The sequence below is a fragment of the Marmota monax genome, unplaced genomic scaffold, assembly GCF_021218885.2.
Source record: "Marmota monax isolate L192 unplaced genomic scaffold, Marmota_monax_Labrador192_F-V1.1 WCK01_AAM20220418_F8-fsc00035, whole genome shotgun sequence".
Classification (NCBI taxonomy): domain Eukaryota; kingdom Metazoa; phylum Chordata; class Mammalia; order Rodentia; family Sciuridae; genus Marmota; species Marmota monax.
The window spans coordinates 7496978-7510789 of NW_026691961.1; the positions used below are offsets into that span (position 1 = coordinate 7496978).

The following is a 13812-nucleotide window of genomic DNA, read 5'->3' on the forward strand; positions in this document are numbered from 1 at the left end:
AGTGATGGCTGCACAATTCGGTGAATGTTCTAAATGTCACTGAATTATATACTGTTAAGATGGATTTAATGGTAAATTATGTGGAGTCTAATTTGGGGGGGAGGGGAGAGACTTCAGATTGAATCTAGGAGTGCTCTCTACCATTGAGCTACATTCCCTGTCTTTTTTACTCTTTGTTTTGAGACAGAGACTTGCTAAGTTGCTCAGGCTAGCCTCAATTCAACTCAATTCCCAGTAATGCATTAAAAATATTTTAAAAGATGTTATGTGTGTTAGGGCTGGGGTTGTAGCTCAGTGGCAGAGTACTTGTCTAGTCTAGTATGTGTGAGGCACTGGATTCGATCCTCAGCACCACATATAAATAAAAAATAAAGGTACATCAACAAATAAAAAATATTTAGGGGGGGAAAAGGTGTGATATGGAATCTGGCAGAATATGCTGAATAGGTATTTACTATTATTATTTGGACACAAACCAGGCACCTAATAAATGTTCATTGTTCTGAAAGTAACATCTACTATGAGCCAGGCACCTGGCATTTGCTATCCATTTAATTCTCATTTCATACAATAAATTAGTAGACAGACTGAGGAAGGTGTCCCAATAGATACCGGAGGTAGGGGACACGCCAAAACACAGGCTGAAACTCAGTGTTATCTGGGCATTACCTTCCACATAGCAAACTCGTTAACGTATGGGGCCTCGGGGTTCAGGGAGACTGAGGGTAGCAGCCTGAGCACAGTGGAGACCCTCTGAGACCCGGGACCACAGGTCAGCGCGAACGCTCAAGGCGCCCCCTGGAAGCCACGCAGAAGTCCTCCAAAGGCGCCGGCTGGGTGCAGGCTGGGCGCGAAGTGCTCGGCGGGAGAGCCGGCATGGCGCTGTCTGCCAGGGACCGGGCGATGGTGCGGGCGCTGTGGAAGAAGCTGGGCGACAACGTTGGCGTCTACACGACCGAAGCCCTGGAGAGGTACGAACCGGGCGGAGGGACCCCACTCCTACCCGCTGCTCGGCCCGCTTCGGAGACGCGCACTCACACTCCGTTCCCCGCAGGACCTTCCTGGCCTTCCCTGGCACCAAAACGTACTTCCCTCATTTGGACCTGAGTCCCGGCTCCGCCCAAGTTAAAGCTCACGGCCAAAAGGTGGCTGACGCGCTGACCCTTGCCGTAGATCAGCTGGACGACCTGCCGGGCGCCTTGGCCTCTCTGAGCGACCTGCACGCACACAAGCTGCGTGTGGACCCAGCCAACTTCCAGGTGAGCGTGCAGGCCAGGCCGGACCCAGCGTCGCCGGGGGAGGGGTCCCACCAGGGAAGGGTGTTGATGATGGATGGGCTCAGGCACAGCTCCATCTGCCCGCAGCTCCTGTGCCACTGTCTGCTGGTGACCCTCGCCCGACACTATCCCGGGGACTTCAGCCCCACCATGCAGGCCTCGCTAGACAAGTTTCTGAGCCATGTGACCTCCACGCTGGTCTCCAAGTATCGCTGAAATCCGGTGGGTCATCTGGGGGCCTCCAGGAGTTCCCTTTCCGGAGGACCCCGCCTTGAATAAAGTCCCCCAGAACGTGTCCTGGAACGTATGTCCTTTAGACACAGGGATGGATGAGAAAGACTCCGTCCTCTTAAAGTGGGGGCGAGAGTCTGAGGCATAGGGTCTCACAGCCCTCAGGTGGTAAGGGCTGCAGAGGCGGCAGCAGCTCCTCACGTTGCTGGCTCCCTCCTGACACTCCTCGGATCCACGGGCGCTGGGATAGTGCCCACTGCATGGCCCCTCACTCACCAACCCAGCCTAGGAGAAAACCAGGCACAGCCCCCACCCCTACCTCCAACAGAGGCAGAAGCGGTGCAGGGGTGGTGTCAGTTCCTGAGGGGAGGCTTGTGAAAGTCAGGAGTTACCTGACTTTGGACCAGGTGGAAGGAGGCAAGTCCAGCCCCAGCACCCAGTCAGGTGTGTGTGGGGGTCCACACTGGAATCATGCCTTCATCTAGTCTCCAAAGAGAGGAAAGGTAGGGTATTTTTTTCCATATAAAATCGACCATGGTAACTGCAGAGACTTTGGGAAGTAATTACCCTATTTACTGCCCCTTTCTGCTACCCAAGTCAGGAACGGACCTGGCAGAAGACAAAGGTACATTCCAGAGCACCAGCATGGCAAAGACCTACCACCAATGGGCACAAACAGGTCTGCAGCCATGCATGTTGCCAGTGGACAGCCTTTCAGATCCTTCTAGGCACTTAAAAAGGGCTGAGGATGTGGTTCAGTGAGTTCAATCCTCAGTGCCAAAATAAAATATCAGTGGACAGAGCAGACCACACAGGAAGAGTGTGTTGTTGGTCATCAACCTTCCTGGGCTGGCAGTACACAGGCACTTCTAGGGGACTGTGGGGTTCCCAGAAGAGACTGGCATTGGAACCAGGAAACTGCAGATCCCCCTGTTCAATGCCACTGGGCCATTGTCCACCCACTAAGTGCCTGAACAGAACAAAACAATGAAGGGAGGCGAAATGCTCTCTGCTTCGGCAGTGATATCCATCTTCTGCCCTTGATGTAGAGCTTATAGTTCTCAGGCCTTCCAAGCAGGACTGACTTCCTGTCCTGGGACAGCAGGTACCAATACCGCATAACTATGCATCTGCATGTCCTACTCCCTTTGTTTCTCTAAAGAATCCTAATATAGGAAGGAAAGGGAAAAAAAAAAAAAAAAAAAAACAAGGACAGTAAAATCAGCCAGGTGTGGTCTAGTCCTGGCATTTAGGAGGCTGAGAAGATGGGTGGCTTGAGTTCAAGTCCAGACAGGCAACACAGTGAGACACAGTTTCAAAAAAAAAAAAAAAAAAATTAATTAAGGGCTGGGCTCAGTGGTAGAATGTTTGCCTAGCATGTGTGAGACACTTGGTTCGATTCTCAGCACTTCATATAAATAAAAAACTTAAAAAAGGTTCATATATATATATATAAAAATATTGAACACAATACCTTTATTTATTTTTATGTGGTGCTGAGGATAGAACCCAGAGCCTCACAATTGCTAGGCGAGCGCTTTACTGCTGAGCCCCAGCCCCCTAAAAAATAATTTTAAAAAATTAATTAAAATGTATTTAGCTGGGCACAGTGGTGCACATCTATAATCCCAGAGTATCCGGAGACTGAGGCAGGATTCCAAATTCAAAGCCAGCCTCATCAATTTAGTGAGGCCCAACCCAAGGTAATTTGGTGAGATCCTGTCTCACCCAGGGCTTTTCACCAACTCCCGCCTATGCGCTACACCCAAGGGGACCCTACACAGGAGGCAGATATGGCAGTCAACAACAATGAAGTAGAGCCATTCTGCCTCGCTTCTCTAAAATCGCTACCCATGCTGTGTTGATGTATTCCCATGGTATGAGGGGTGTGTATACTGGGGAGACCCCTTTTGTTCCAACTCAGCCTGGGTTCCCTTGGGTATGATCATCACTCTACCTGGGAGGCCTTTCTGATGGGCAGGCTCCCCCACAGGACAGGGACATGCCTCCCAGGCCCAGACACTACCCACAGTATGTCTGAAATGTATAGGCATTGCTGTGGAAAGCAAGGTCCATACTGGGTGAAAAGGTGCTTAAGTAGGTTGGCTACAGCAGACCAGAGACTCGGGCAGGGAAGCAAAGCTGCTGGGGGTATCAAGGCTGCTCTGGTGCATGGGTTCCCTTTGTCCTGGACCACTGTAAAGGGGCACAAAGGACCACAGGGCTTCCCCAGCAAAGGGAGGTGACAAGGTATCTACCCAGGGAGCTACGCTAGTTCAGGCCACCACAGGAGGACTGGAGACACTGAATGTGGAAGCCTAAGGGGGCCTTGCTCCTCAGCTGCAATCAGAGGAGCTAGGGTGTGGGTACTACAGATCATTTGTTGGCATAACCTATTCCCTGGCAAAACAACAAAGGAAAACACAGCTATTTGTCCACACAGAGAAATTTATGTCTAGATGTAGAAAAGGAAAAACCCGTCACAGTGGTAATGGTGGGGGACAGGAGGTGGACAGACTGGCTGTCATAGCCCCAGGAGAACACAGGCTGTGAGATCCTGTCTCATCCTGTCTCAGCCTGGACACCTGTGACCTGCCTACAGGCCAGTTGCTGGTTTCGGCTGGTGCAGAAACCTACATAGGGCACATACATAGAACAAAGTACCAAGCCCAAGTGGATTCCATAGATTTCTTTCCCACCAGTCTTTTCTGTGGAGACAGGAAAGAACTGTCTCTGACCAGCAGCCACATCAGGATGTTGGTGGCCTTTTGGGTGCTATTTTGCCACATGTGCACCTCTACAGAGTAGAGATGAGTAACTGTGTTAACAATGAGGCAACAGAAGCTCCCTCTAAAACAAATGTAAACGGTCCCCAGAAATATTAAAAGGGCCACAAGTCAATCAGCAGTTACCCTTCACTTTGGTCTTAAGGCAACCATCCTGACAGCAGCAGCAAAGAGCTGAAAGGGTAACACAAAAACCCATCCAGGCAGGAACCACAAAGCAGCACCCTGGAATGTGACCCAAAGAACACCCCTCTCTTCTCTGAAGATTGCCAGGTGGGTGCCACCCAGGGGCTTTTCTTTGCCCTGCATAACTTCAAATAGGGAATGGCAGGACAGCTTGCCTGAGCTAGGATCTGACAGGCCAGCTCCGGAAGAGATGGATGGGGAATGTGCCTTCTGCTCCCTGCCTGCCTTCCAGTCTGTAACAGGAGCTAGAGATGACCAGCAAAGATGGGTGTAAGTACAAGGACGGGGAGTCACATATACCTGGCTCAGCTGGAGACAGACACCAAAAGCCAAAAGGTGACTGGACTGCAAGTTGCAGTCTTCTGAAGAGGGGAAAGCAGCAGGCCTGTCTCTCCTGGAGTGGAGGAGGGTCCCAGCAAAGGACCTCAGCAGAGGACGGTAAGGAGGCAGCTGGTCAGGTTTATTTATTCCTACACAACATAACCCAGAACACAGGAGCAACTCTGCACGACCTAGAAACTCACAGCTAGCTCCATACAATAGAAATTCAAACTACAAAAGATGAGTTGTGTTCAGCAAATATAAAGAGCAATCTTAGGCTGTGCTGAATGTTTTCATTGAGAACATCAGAGCTCGGGTTCAGATCTCGCCGGCCTCCTTCTCCTCTGACCTCCGTGAAGCAGTCTTCCCGTTGGAGCTCTCCAGCCTCCAGTCCACAGCCCCACGCTCACTCCGCCCATACTCCCAGGGCTCTTCTCTTGATGCACGCTCTCTGGAGAACCTAGGGAAGGGGAATCAGGGGCTCAGTGGAGGCTGCCACCCTGCTTCTGAGTGGCTGTTCAGAAACCAACAATGTGGGCTCTCCTCAATGGACAGGAAGGTCATGGTCCCGGGAGGCCAGAGGGCAGCAAGGGCTGCCATCTCATGCCTAACCGTCCATACAGGGAACATTAGGTACTCACTAAAAACTGACATTCACAAAGAGTTTTAATAAGGAAGTACAACAAAATTATACATATGAAATACAATCCACTACATAAAAATAGAAAGGGAAAAAGGCCAAAATTTAAAACCACTTCAGAAGTTAAGGAGGGTTTAGTATCAAGTGACAGTGCCTACAGTCCAGGATGACTATTTCACTGTAGCTCCACCTAGAAGTCCACAAGGGACATGCTCCACAGTCCTTCCCGGTTCAAACCCTGAGTCTCACCATTGGCCAGGCTCCCCACAAGCTGAGTCTAGCCCTACCAGCTATGGAAGGGCCCACTGACAGACCCCAGCAAACCGTGGGAACACAAAGAGAAGGGGCTCACTCCTGGTTGCAGCTACTGAAGGAGTCAGAGTAGTTACTTGTATTTCGCACTCCGGTCCCTGGAAGCCCGGCGATGTCCCCGGCTGCAGCTCCGGGAACGGCTGCGATGGCGCCGGTGTCTGTCTCGGGACCGGGACCGGGAAGACTTCCTTCGCTCTCGGGAAGTAGATCTTGACCGCCTCCGACGACGATCTCGGGAGCGTGACCTGAAAAAAACCGAAGGCTCTGATGGTTGAGATTGCTCAGAAAGCAAGCAGCCCAGGACTACCCCACTTCTGGGCTCAGGTTCTGACTGTGGCCTTACTTATATTTCCTTCTGTCATCTTGCAAATGTGCAATTCAAGTTTGAAATATTCCCAAGAGCTACTCTGATGCCAGACCCACCCCGAGTGGCACTTCCTGAACACTCCTGGTTGGCCACAGGCCTCACCATCCCCGGGGCCCTTCACAAGCCACCCTGCCCACCAGATAAACATGTGGAATTGCAAACATCAATTATTTTTAAAAAATCTTGTGGAAGAGGCATGCGGCTGAAAGAACACTATTAGGCATCTAGAAGCCTACCTCCTACGATCTCTGGTTCTGGATCCAGACCTGAAAAGGGAAAAGATGATGAACAATGTTCCAGAAGCATCCTCATTCTCCACTGACTGGGAAGGTGCCCACAACTTGAGGTGGAAGACTTTTCCCAAAGACCTATTCTCTCCTGGCTGCTCAACTACTTGGGCTGCAGTGGGAGGTGCAGAAATTCACAGGATGAGGCCCTACCCACTCTGTGGCTCACTGGCAGCACCCATGTCCATCAGTGCAGGCTATAGAGTTACAAAGCTTTACAATGGACACTGGCACAGGTATACAGTCAGAAGACAAAGGGCTGCATGCACCTCCACAGCCACCAAAGTTCCAGACACAGGCTTAGTGCCAGGTGAGCATCAATGGGCTCCTCTGGTTAGACAACCAGCAAGGTCTCATGTGACACCCATTCTGAGAGCACTGTGCAGTCATCATGGAAAAGGGGCCTACATGTGACTGTATCTAGACATGCCCAACCACAACAGATGCATCTGTGTGCAAAAGGGATGGCAGGTCTTCTGAGGATGTTCTCATATAATACAAAGCTCTAACAATCAACCACCATGAAAACAACAAAGGAAACAAGAGAACAGCAAGCATTGGCTCTTTCTGAGTCAGGCACTCAGGAATTCCTTTGGGAAAGCAGTTTTTGGAACTTTCAGGGGAAATAAGCTACCCTCAAAGCAAAGCGAGATTATTTCTAGCTCAGAACTCTTCTCTGAACTCCAATCAGAAGGCTATGTCTTGGGCATTAAAATTGAACATGGCGAGTCAAGCTCTACCCCATCCCTTCTCACACTACCTTTCTCACCCCAGCAAATGCAAACTCGAGGTCAAAAAACTTCCAAGTCATTTCCTATCAATTCTGTCCCCAGATCACACCCAGACTCCAACCACTTGACTCTTCAGACCGCCAACTCCTTCATCAGGAATCCTCCCAACCAGCAACTCACTGATCTTGCTGCTCCACCCAACACCCTCACTCAGCTCTCCAAAGGGAAGCAACACCTCCTGACATCAGACTCCATCACTCCTGTGAGTTTTTTAATGATCCCACACCATGCAATAAATGTATGCCAGGGTACATATATGACCTCCAACCACTCACTCAGCCCAAAGCTCTTCCCTGATGCACTTTCCCTAGAGCAAAGTGTTGCCACAAGACAGCACACTCCTCTCCCAGAGGATCAGGTCTAACCCTTCCCATCTGCTGATGGCTGCATGCCCAGCAGTCAGTGGATCAGCTCATGTGGTGAAGGAGGAACCTTTCCTAACTGTTCTTCTTCCTTCTCTTATGATTAGCACATGCAGGTGCTAGGCCAGCCTGCACTCTGCAGGACTGGATATGCTGCACGTTGGCTTTCTTTTAGCCTATGGCAGACCTTGACTGTTCCAAGCAACACCTCAGTACATGAAGCAGCATCTTCTGAAGCACAAGGGCTCCGTGAGCCTACTACCCTGGTCCTTGCTCACCTTCTACTCAGCCGCTCCTCCCGCTCTCGCTCCTCCCGCCTCCTCAAGCGATCCTGATTTCTCTTCTCCTGCTTTTCAGCCACAGTTTTCTAAATAGATGAAAAATGGGAAAAAGAAAAAAAGCAAGAAAAACTCTAAGAAACACTAACACATTTGTTTTAAAACCTTCTTAATCAAACCAGATGGAGTGGCAGAGGCCTGTAATCTTAATGACTCAAGAGGCTAAGGCAGGAGGATCACAAGTTTGAGGTCTGTGTAGGAAACTGGATGAGACTCTATCTTAAAATAAAAAATAAAGGCATTGGGCTAGGGATATAGCTCAGTTGGTAGAGTGCTTGCCTTCCATGCACAAGACCCTGGGTTCAATCCCCAGCACAAGAAGGACAGAAAGTGGGGCTGGGGATGTGGCTCAAGTGGTAGTGCGCTTGCCTGGCATGCGTGCAGCCCGGGTTCCATCCTCAGCACCACATACAAACAAAGATGCTGTGTCTGCGAAAACTAAGAAATAAATATTAAAAAAAAAAAAAAAAAAGACAGAAAGAAAGGCAGGCAGGGTGTGGTGGCACACCTGTAATCCCAGTGGATCAGGAGACTGAGACCCTAAGCAACTCAATGAAACTCTCTCTCTAAACAAAATACAAAATAGGACTGAGGATGTGGCTCAGTGGCAGAGTGCCCTGGGGATTGATTCCCAGCACCATCAATCAATCAATTTAAAAACAAAACAAAACAAAAAAACCCAAAACAACAACAACAACAAAAAAAAAAAACCAACAAACCAACTCCAAAACAAAGAACACTTTAAAATACATTTGAATGTTGCTACTTTAACAACTGTCAAAATCTTTAATGTGTTTGAGCTGTTTTGGTCAACCATACACCACTCATAGCAGCAATGGTTAAGATACTTCCTAGACCAAGTTTTTTGGCCTGTTGGAAAAAAGTTTTAACATATACCCATTTTTCTTTTTATGTACTGGGGATTGAACCCAGGGGTGCTTTAACTCTGAGTTACATCCTTAGTCTTTTTTTTTTGCAGGGGAAGGGTGGTTGGGCCTCAGTAAGCTGCTGAGGCTGGCCTCCAACTTGTGATGCTCTGCCTCAGCTTTCTGTATCACGTGCCCAGCTAATATTGAGGGTTTTTTTTTTTGTACCATGGATTGAATTCACAGGTGTTTAACCTAACCACTGAGGCACAATCACAGCTGTTTTTTAATATTTATTTTAGAAACAAGGATCTCACTGAAGTGCTTAAAGTCTTGCTAACTTGCTGAAGCTGGCTTTGAACTCACAACCCTCCTACCTAAGTCTCCCGAGCCACTGGGATTATAGGCTTTGCACCAACCCATCAAGCTTATATTTAGTTTTGATGCAGATATACACTAAGAAAACTGAAAACTTTCAGGTACAAAAAATACTGCACTAAGAAAAAACTCTAGGACAACATGGAATTAACGTATGATTTAAAGGACAAACGGGAATATATCATTCCCAACTAATTATATATTTTTTGGTACCAAGGATTGAACCCAAGGGTGCTTAATCACCGAACAGTACAGACTGACCCAGCACCTGCATGTGCTAATCATAAGAGAAGGAAGAGGAACAGTTAGTTAACTTTTGAGACAGTTTCTCACTAAGTTGCTTAGGGCCTGGCTAAATTGCTGATGCTGGCTTTGAACTCTCGATCCTCCTGCTTTAGCATCCTCAGCTGCTGGGAATACAGGCATATACCATTGCACCTGGCCATTCCCAACTTCTAAGGAGAAAATTTTGACAGTAAAAACCAAATAATTATTTATATTGTATTGAACACATATAACATACAACCTTTTATATCTACCAACTTATAAGAAACAATTTCAACTTGAAAATGTGACTGAGTACATTGAAAATATCAGAGATGTAGCTCTAAGTTGAAGTGACCCTAGGTTCAATCCCCAGAACCAAATGTTCTACTGAACAGAAGTAAAATATTTTAAGAATACCCTAAGTGCCACTGTACTCCAATCCTGCTTCTAGTTCCAAATTCAATTCACCTAAAGACCTTTCCTTGGGTACAGAACCTTGCTGTCTTCTGCCTAAAGGACCAGCTTTTTCCTGGAGTCAAACAAGACCCCAGCCCTAAATGAGGCCTTGGTTACTGTAGCACTCTAAATTCCATTCAGGTACTTTAGGTCTGTTCTTCCACATTTCAAGTGCATGGAGGAGAGAAGGCTACATGGCCATATCCCCCCAAACTCCCCATCCTGCCTTTTTTTTTTTTGGTACCAGGAATTGAACTCAGGGTACTTGACCACTGAGCCACACCCCACCCCTATTTTGTATTTTATTTAGAGACAAGTTCTCACTGAGTTGCTTAGTGCCTCATTAAGTTGCTGAGGCTGGCTCTGAACTTAAAATTCTCCTGTCTCAGCCTCCCAAATTGCTGGGATTACAGATGTGTGCCACCGCACCCTCTGGCCTGCCCCTTTTTTGAGAAATAAGACAGTCTAAGTTGCCCAGGCTGGCCTTAAACTTGAGGTCCTACTACCTCAGCCTCTTGAGATGCAGGGATTGTAGGGCTGTGCACCACCACATTCAGCTTCATACTTAAAGTTTAGACTCTTCAGGAAGGAACAGGTTGTGTGTGCACTGCTATCAGAAGAAAACCCACAGCTTCCTTACCTTTCTGAGGCAGCGTAAAGGCAAAGATAACTGAACCACACAAAAGCTATTTCAGAACTGTCCATACCCTGGGACTGGACTCTGTTATTTACCACAACGAAGGGGTACAAACTAAATACATTTTCAGGATTCTTTTTTTTTTTTTTAAATTGTAGTTGTAGATGGACAGAATGCCTTTATTTTATTTATTTTTATGTGGTAGATCAAACCCAGTGCCTTACACATGCTAGGCAAGCACTCTGCTACTGAGCTACAGTCCCAGTTCCATTTTCAGGATTCTTTGGATTATATTTTATGTCTCTTATGTGAAATCAAGTGATAAAATTCGAGTATTTCACTATAAAACTCAAGTTCTTAGAGTGAATCAGAACAAAGGGTTTTTAAATTTTTTTTTAAAGTTGTCAATGGACCCTTCATTTCATTTCATTTATTTATTTATATGTGGTGCTAAAAATTGAACCCACTGCTGAGCCACAACCCCAGTCCCAATTTTTTTTTTTTTCTTCTTTGGTAACGGTGACTGAATCCAGGGACACTCAAGCACTGAACCACACCCCCAGTCTTATTTTGTATTTTTGTTTACATGCAGGGTGTCACTGAGTTGCTTAGTGCCTCACCAAGTTGCTTAGTGCTTCATCATTGCTGAGGCTGGCTTTGAACTTGTGACCCTCCTGTCTTAGCCTCCCAAGCTGCTGGGATTACAGGCATGCACCACCGTGCCTGGCTCCCAAAAGGTTTTTGAAAATATAGAAATGTGAAGGTGGAGCTGGGTTATAGTTCAGTGGTAGAGCACTTGCCTGGTATGTGTCAGGCACTGGGTTCAATCCTCAGCACCACATAAAAACAAATACATAAAATAAAGGTACTGTGTCCACCTACAACTAAAATAAACCAACAATGACGACCAAAAAAAAAAAAAGTCAGAAATGGGAATTCTCCAGAAACACAGCTCACTATCATACCCTCAACTGATCAAGCTTCTCTCGGATCTGAATGAAACCCAGGTGTAACTTGCCCCCGAAGTGGTCTGCGAGGCGACGGTCATTATCATGAAGACCCAGGTAGGCGGAACAGACCTCGCACACACGAAGCTTTTGCTGCTGAAAACTGGATGCAGGCATGGAATTCCTGTACTCTTCCTAGAGAAAGGGGGAGAGATGCACATGAGTCAACAGAAATGCCACCACAGATGGACCTCCGAGACAGAGCCACCTTTTAAATAGCCTTAGCAATTCAGAGATGCTGTCTCAGAATAGATCTGGGGATGTATCTCAGTGGTTAAGCGCCTCTGAGTTGAATCCCCAGTACTGCCCCCCACCCAAATAAATAAATAAAATATTCACAATGTCAAAAAACATTCAAAAGTTCTCAGACACGCAGAACTATTCTGAGACCAGTGGGGAAGGTTAAGTCTCTGCTCTGCATGAGAAATTACAAACCAGAGAAGCAAGAAGAATCTTCTACAAATACACAAAAAATATAAACCATGAGGACTGTGTCCCAACATCCAGGAAACAACCCCAGTGCAGCTGCAAAAGTGACAGTTTGCAGGCAGACATGGTGGCACACACCTGTAATCTCAGGTACTCAGAAGGCTGGCAAGTTTAAGACCAGACTAGGCAACATGGCTACACACTGTCTCAAAATGAAAAATAAAAAGGGCTGAGGATGTAGCTCAGTCGTAGAGCACTATAATGCGTGCTGGAGGCCAAAATTTCAATCCCCAACTATAAGGAAAAAAAAAAAAAAAAAAAAACCCACAACGAAATCCATGATATTGAGCCTGGCATGAGGACTCACACCTGTAATTCCAAGCTACTCAGGAGGCTAAGGAAGGAGGATCAAAAGTTTGAGGCCAGCCCAAGCAATTTAGCTTAGGTCCTTGCTAAAATCTCAAAAAATAAAAGAGTTGGGGATAAGAGCCCCTGGGTTCAATCCCCAGAACAACCACAAATCCATTGTTTTATATAATTAATATGCAGTAATAATTATAATAAAAAGGGATTGTGTAATTTACGACAGGGGGCATCTGTAGGTTTTTTTCGATTGTGTTCTATAATCCAAAAAGCAGAGAAATGAAAAAAAATCAGAGAACTGCTAGGGAAATGCAAATCTCCAGTAGCTCAACAGCCTCTCCTCGAATTCTTCAAGAGATTTAGTTTAACATCCCGTCCTACCTCTCCCCATCCTTCAAAACTTCTCTTCGTAAATCCCACCCTGATCCAAGAATCTACTCAGCTGACCACATCTCCTATTATCTCCATCTTAGAATACTAATGACCACCATCTGTGCACTGGGGGAAGTTGAGCATGGTTTGAAGCTGACCTAAGTATAACCACTCCATGTGTACCTTTGGCTGGACTCTCCTCTTTCTCAAAGTCCCCACACTTTCCTTTTTGGCACTGGGAACTGAACCCAGAGGTGCTCTACCACTCAGCTACATCCCCAGTCTTTTTTTTTTTTTTTGGTACCAGGGATTGAACTCAGGGGCACTCAACCACTGAACCACATCCCCAGCCCTATTTTGTATTTTATTCAGAGACAGGGTCTCACTGAGTTACTTAGTGCCTTGCTTTTGCTGAGGCTGGCTTTGAACTCACGATCCTCCTGTCTCAGCCTCAAGAGCCACTGGGATTACAGGTGTGTGTGCCACTGCGTCCAGCCATCCCCAATCTTTTAAAAAAAATTTTATCTATGTATCTATCTTGGTACCAGGGACTGAACCATGAGCCACATCCCTAGCCCTTTATTTTTTGAGAGTTGCCTAAGCTGGTCTTGAACCCCTTGATTCTCCTGCATCCATCTCCTGAGTAGCTGGGATTAAAGGCAAGTGCCAATGCACCTGGCTGAAGAAATACAATGTTAGTTATCTGTCCTTTTTGAGAAAGAGATCTGAATACACTTCAAGTAAAGATTAAAATTATACAACATGGCAGTCACACTAAACTAGCAAAAAACATTAAAAAAAAAAAAGACACTCCCACAATACTGGCTACAGTCTGAGTTGACAAAACTAACAGAGTGCAGTGTAGTAAGCTATCTGTTTAAAATGGATCACACATGTACCACTTCCAATGAACTCTTGTAGTGTGTCCTACAACTCTAACATCAGCACCAGGAGACAGGTATACGAACAAGGTGCCTCACTGAATAACTGTTTGAAATGGTGACAAACCATCAATAACCTAGAAAACTGCCAACAAACATCCTTTGTCCATAAGAGTCCCTCATCAACTGTCAATGTGGGAAGAACTCATAAACAAGCTGAGTCAACAATATGAGTTTTAGAATAACACACACACTGCT

General features: G+C 46.7%; 2 protein-coding genes across 6 annotated transcripts in view; one reads left to right on the top strand and one right to left on the bottom strand.

Annotated features, from left to right (window-relative positions):
* Positions 1–669: 669 nt before the first annotated feature.
* Hbq1 (hemoglobin subunit theta 1) lies at positions 670–1572 on the top strand. Its single transcript, XM_046422366.2, has 3 exons — positions 670–971; positions 1055–1259; positions 1365–1572. Exons 1-3 carry the CDS (start codon positions 877–879, stop codon positions 1491–1493), a joined length of 429 nt encoding a protein of 142 aa, XP_046278322.1. The 5' UTR covers positions 670–876; the 3' UTR covers positions 1494–1572.
* Positions 1573–4919: 3347 nt separating this feature from the next.
* The window catches only part of Luc7l (LUC7 like), a 32530-nt gene continuing 23637 nt past the window's right edge, over positions 4920–13812 (bottom strand). For 4 of the 5 annotated variants that reach the window (XM_046440920.2, XM_046440927.2, XM_046440892.2 and 1 more), the window contains 5 exons: positions 11468–11644; positions 7839–7927; positions 6357–6386; positions 5831–5998; positions 4920–5261 (listed from right to left, as the gene is read on the bottom strand). In XM_046440920.2, coding sequence (XP_046296876.1) covers positions 5120–5261; positions 5831–5998; positions 6357–6386; positions 7839–7927; positions 11468–11644 — 606 coding nt within the window. In that variant the 3' untranslated portion in view covers positions 4920–5119. Of the gene's footprint in view, positions 5262–5793; positions 5999–6356; positions 6387–7838; positions 7928–11467; positions 11645–13812 lie in introns of all 5 variants that reach the window. The other variant, XM_046440911.2, reaches the window with a different exon arrangement.

What these genes read in the sequence shown, in the direction of transcription:
- Hbq1 (XM_046422366.2), top strand. Translation starts at nt 877, where the DNA reads ATGGCGCTGTCTGCCAGGGACCGGGCGATGGTGCGGGCGCTGTGGAAG. An exon ending in ACGACCGAAGCCCTGGAGAG is followed by an intron (nt 972 to 1,054) that starts GTACGAACCGGG and finishes CGTTCCCCGCAG; the next exon opens with GACCTTCCTGGCCTTCCCTG. An exon ending in TGGACCCAGCCAACTTCCAG is followed by an intron (nt 1,260 to 1,364) that starts GTGAGCGTGCAG and finishes ATCTGCCCGCAG; the next exon opens with CTCCTGTGCCACTGTCTGCT.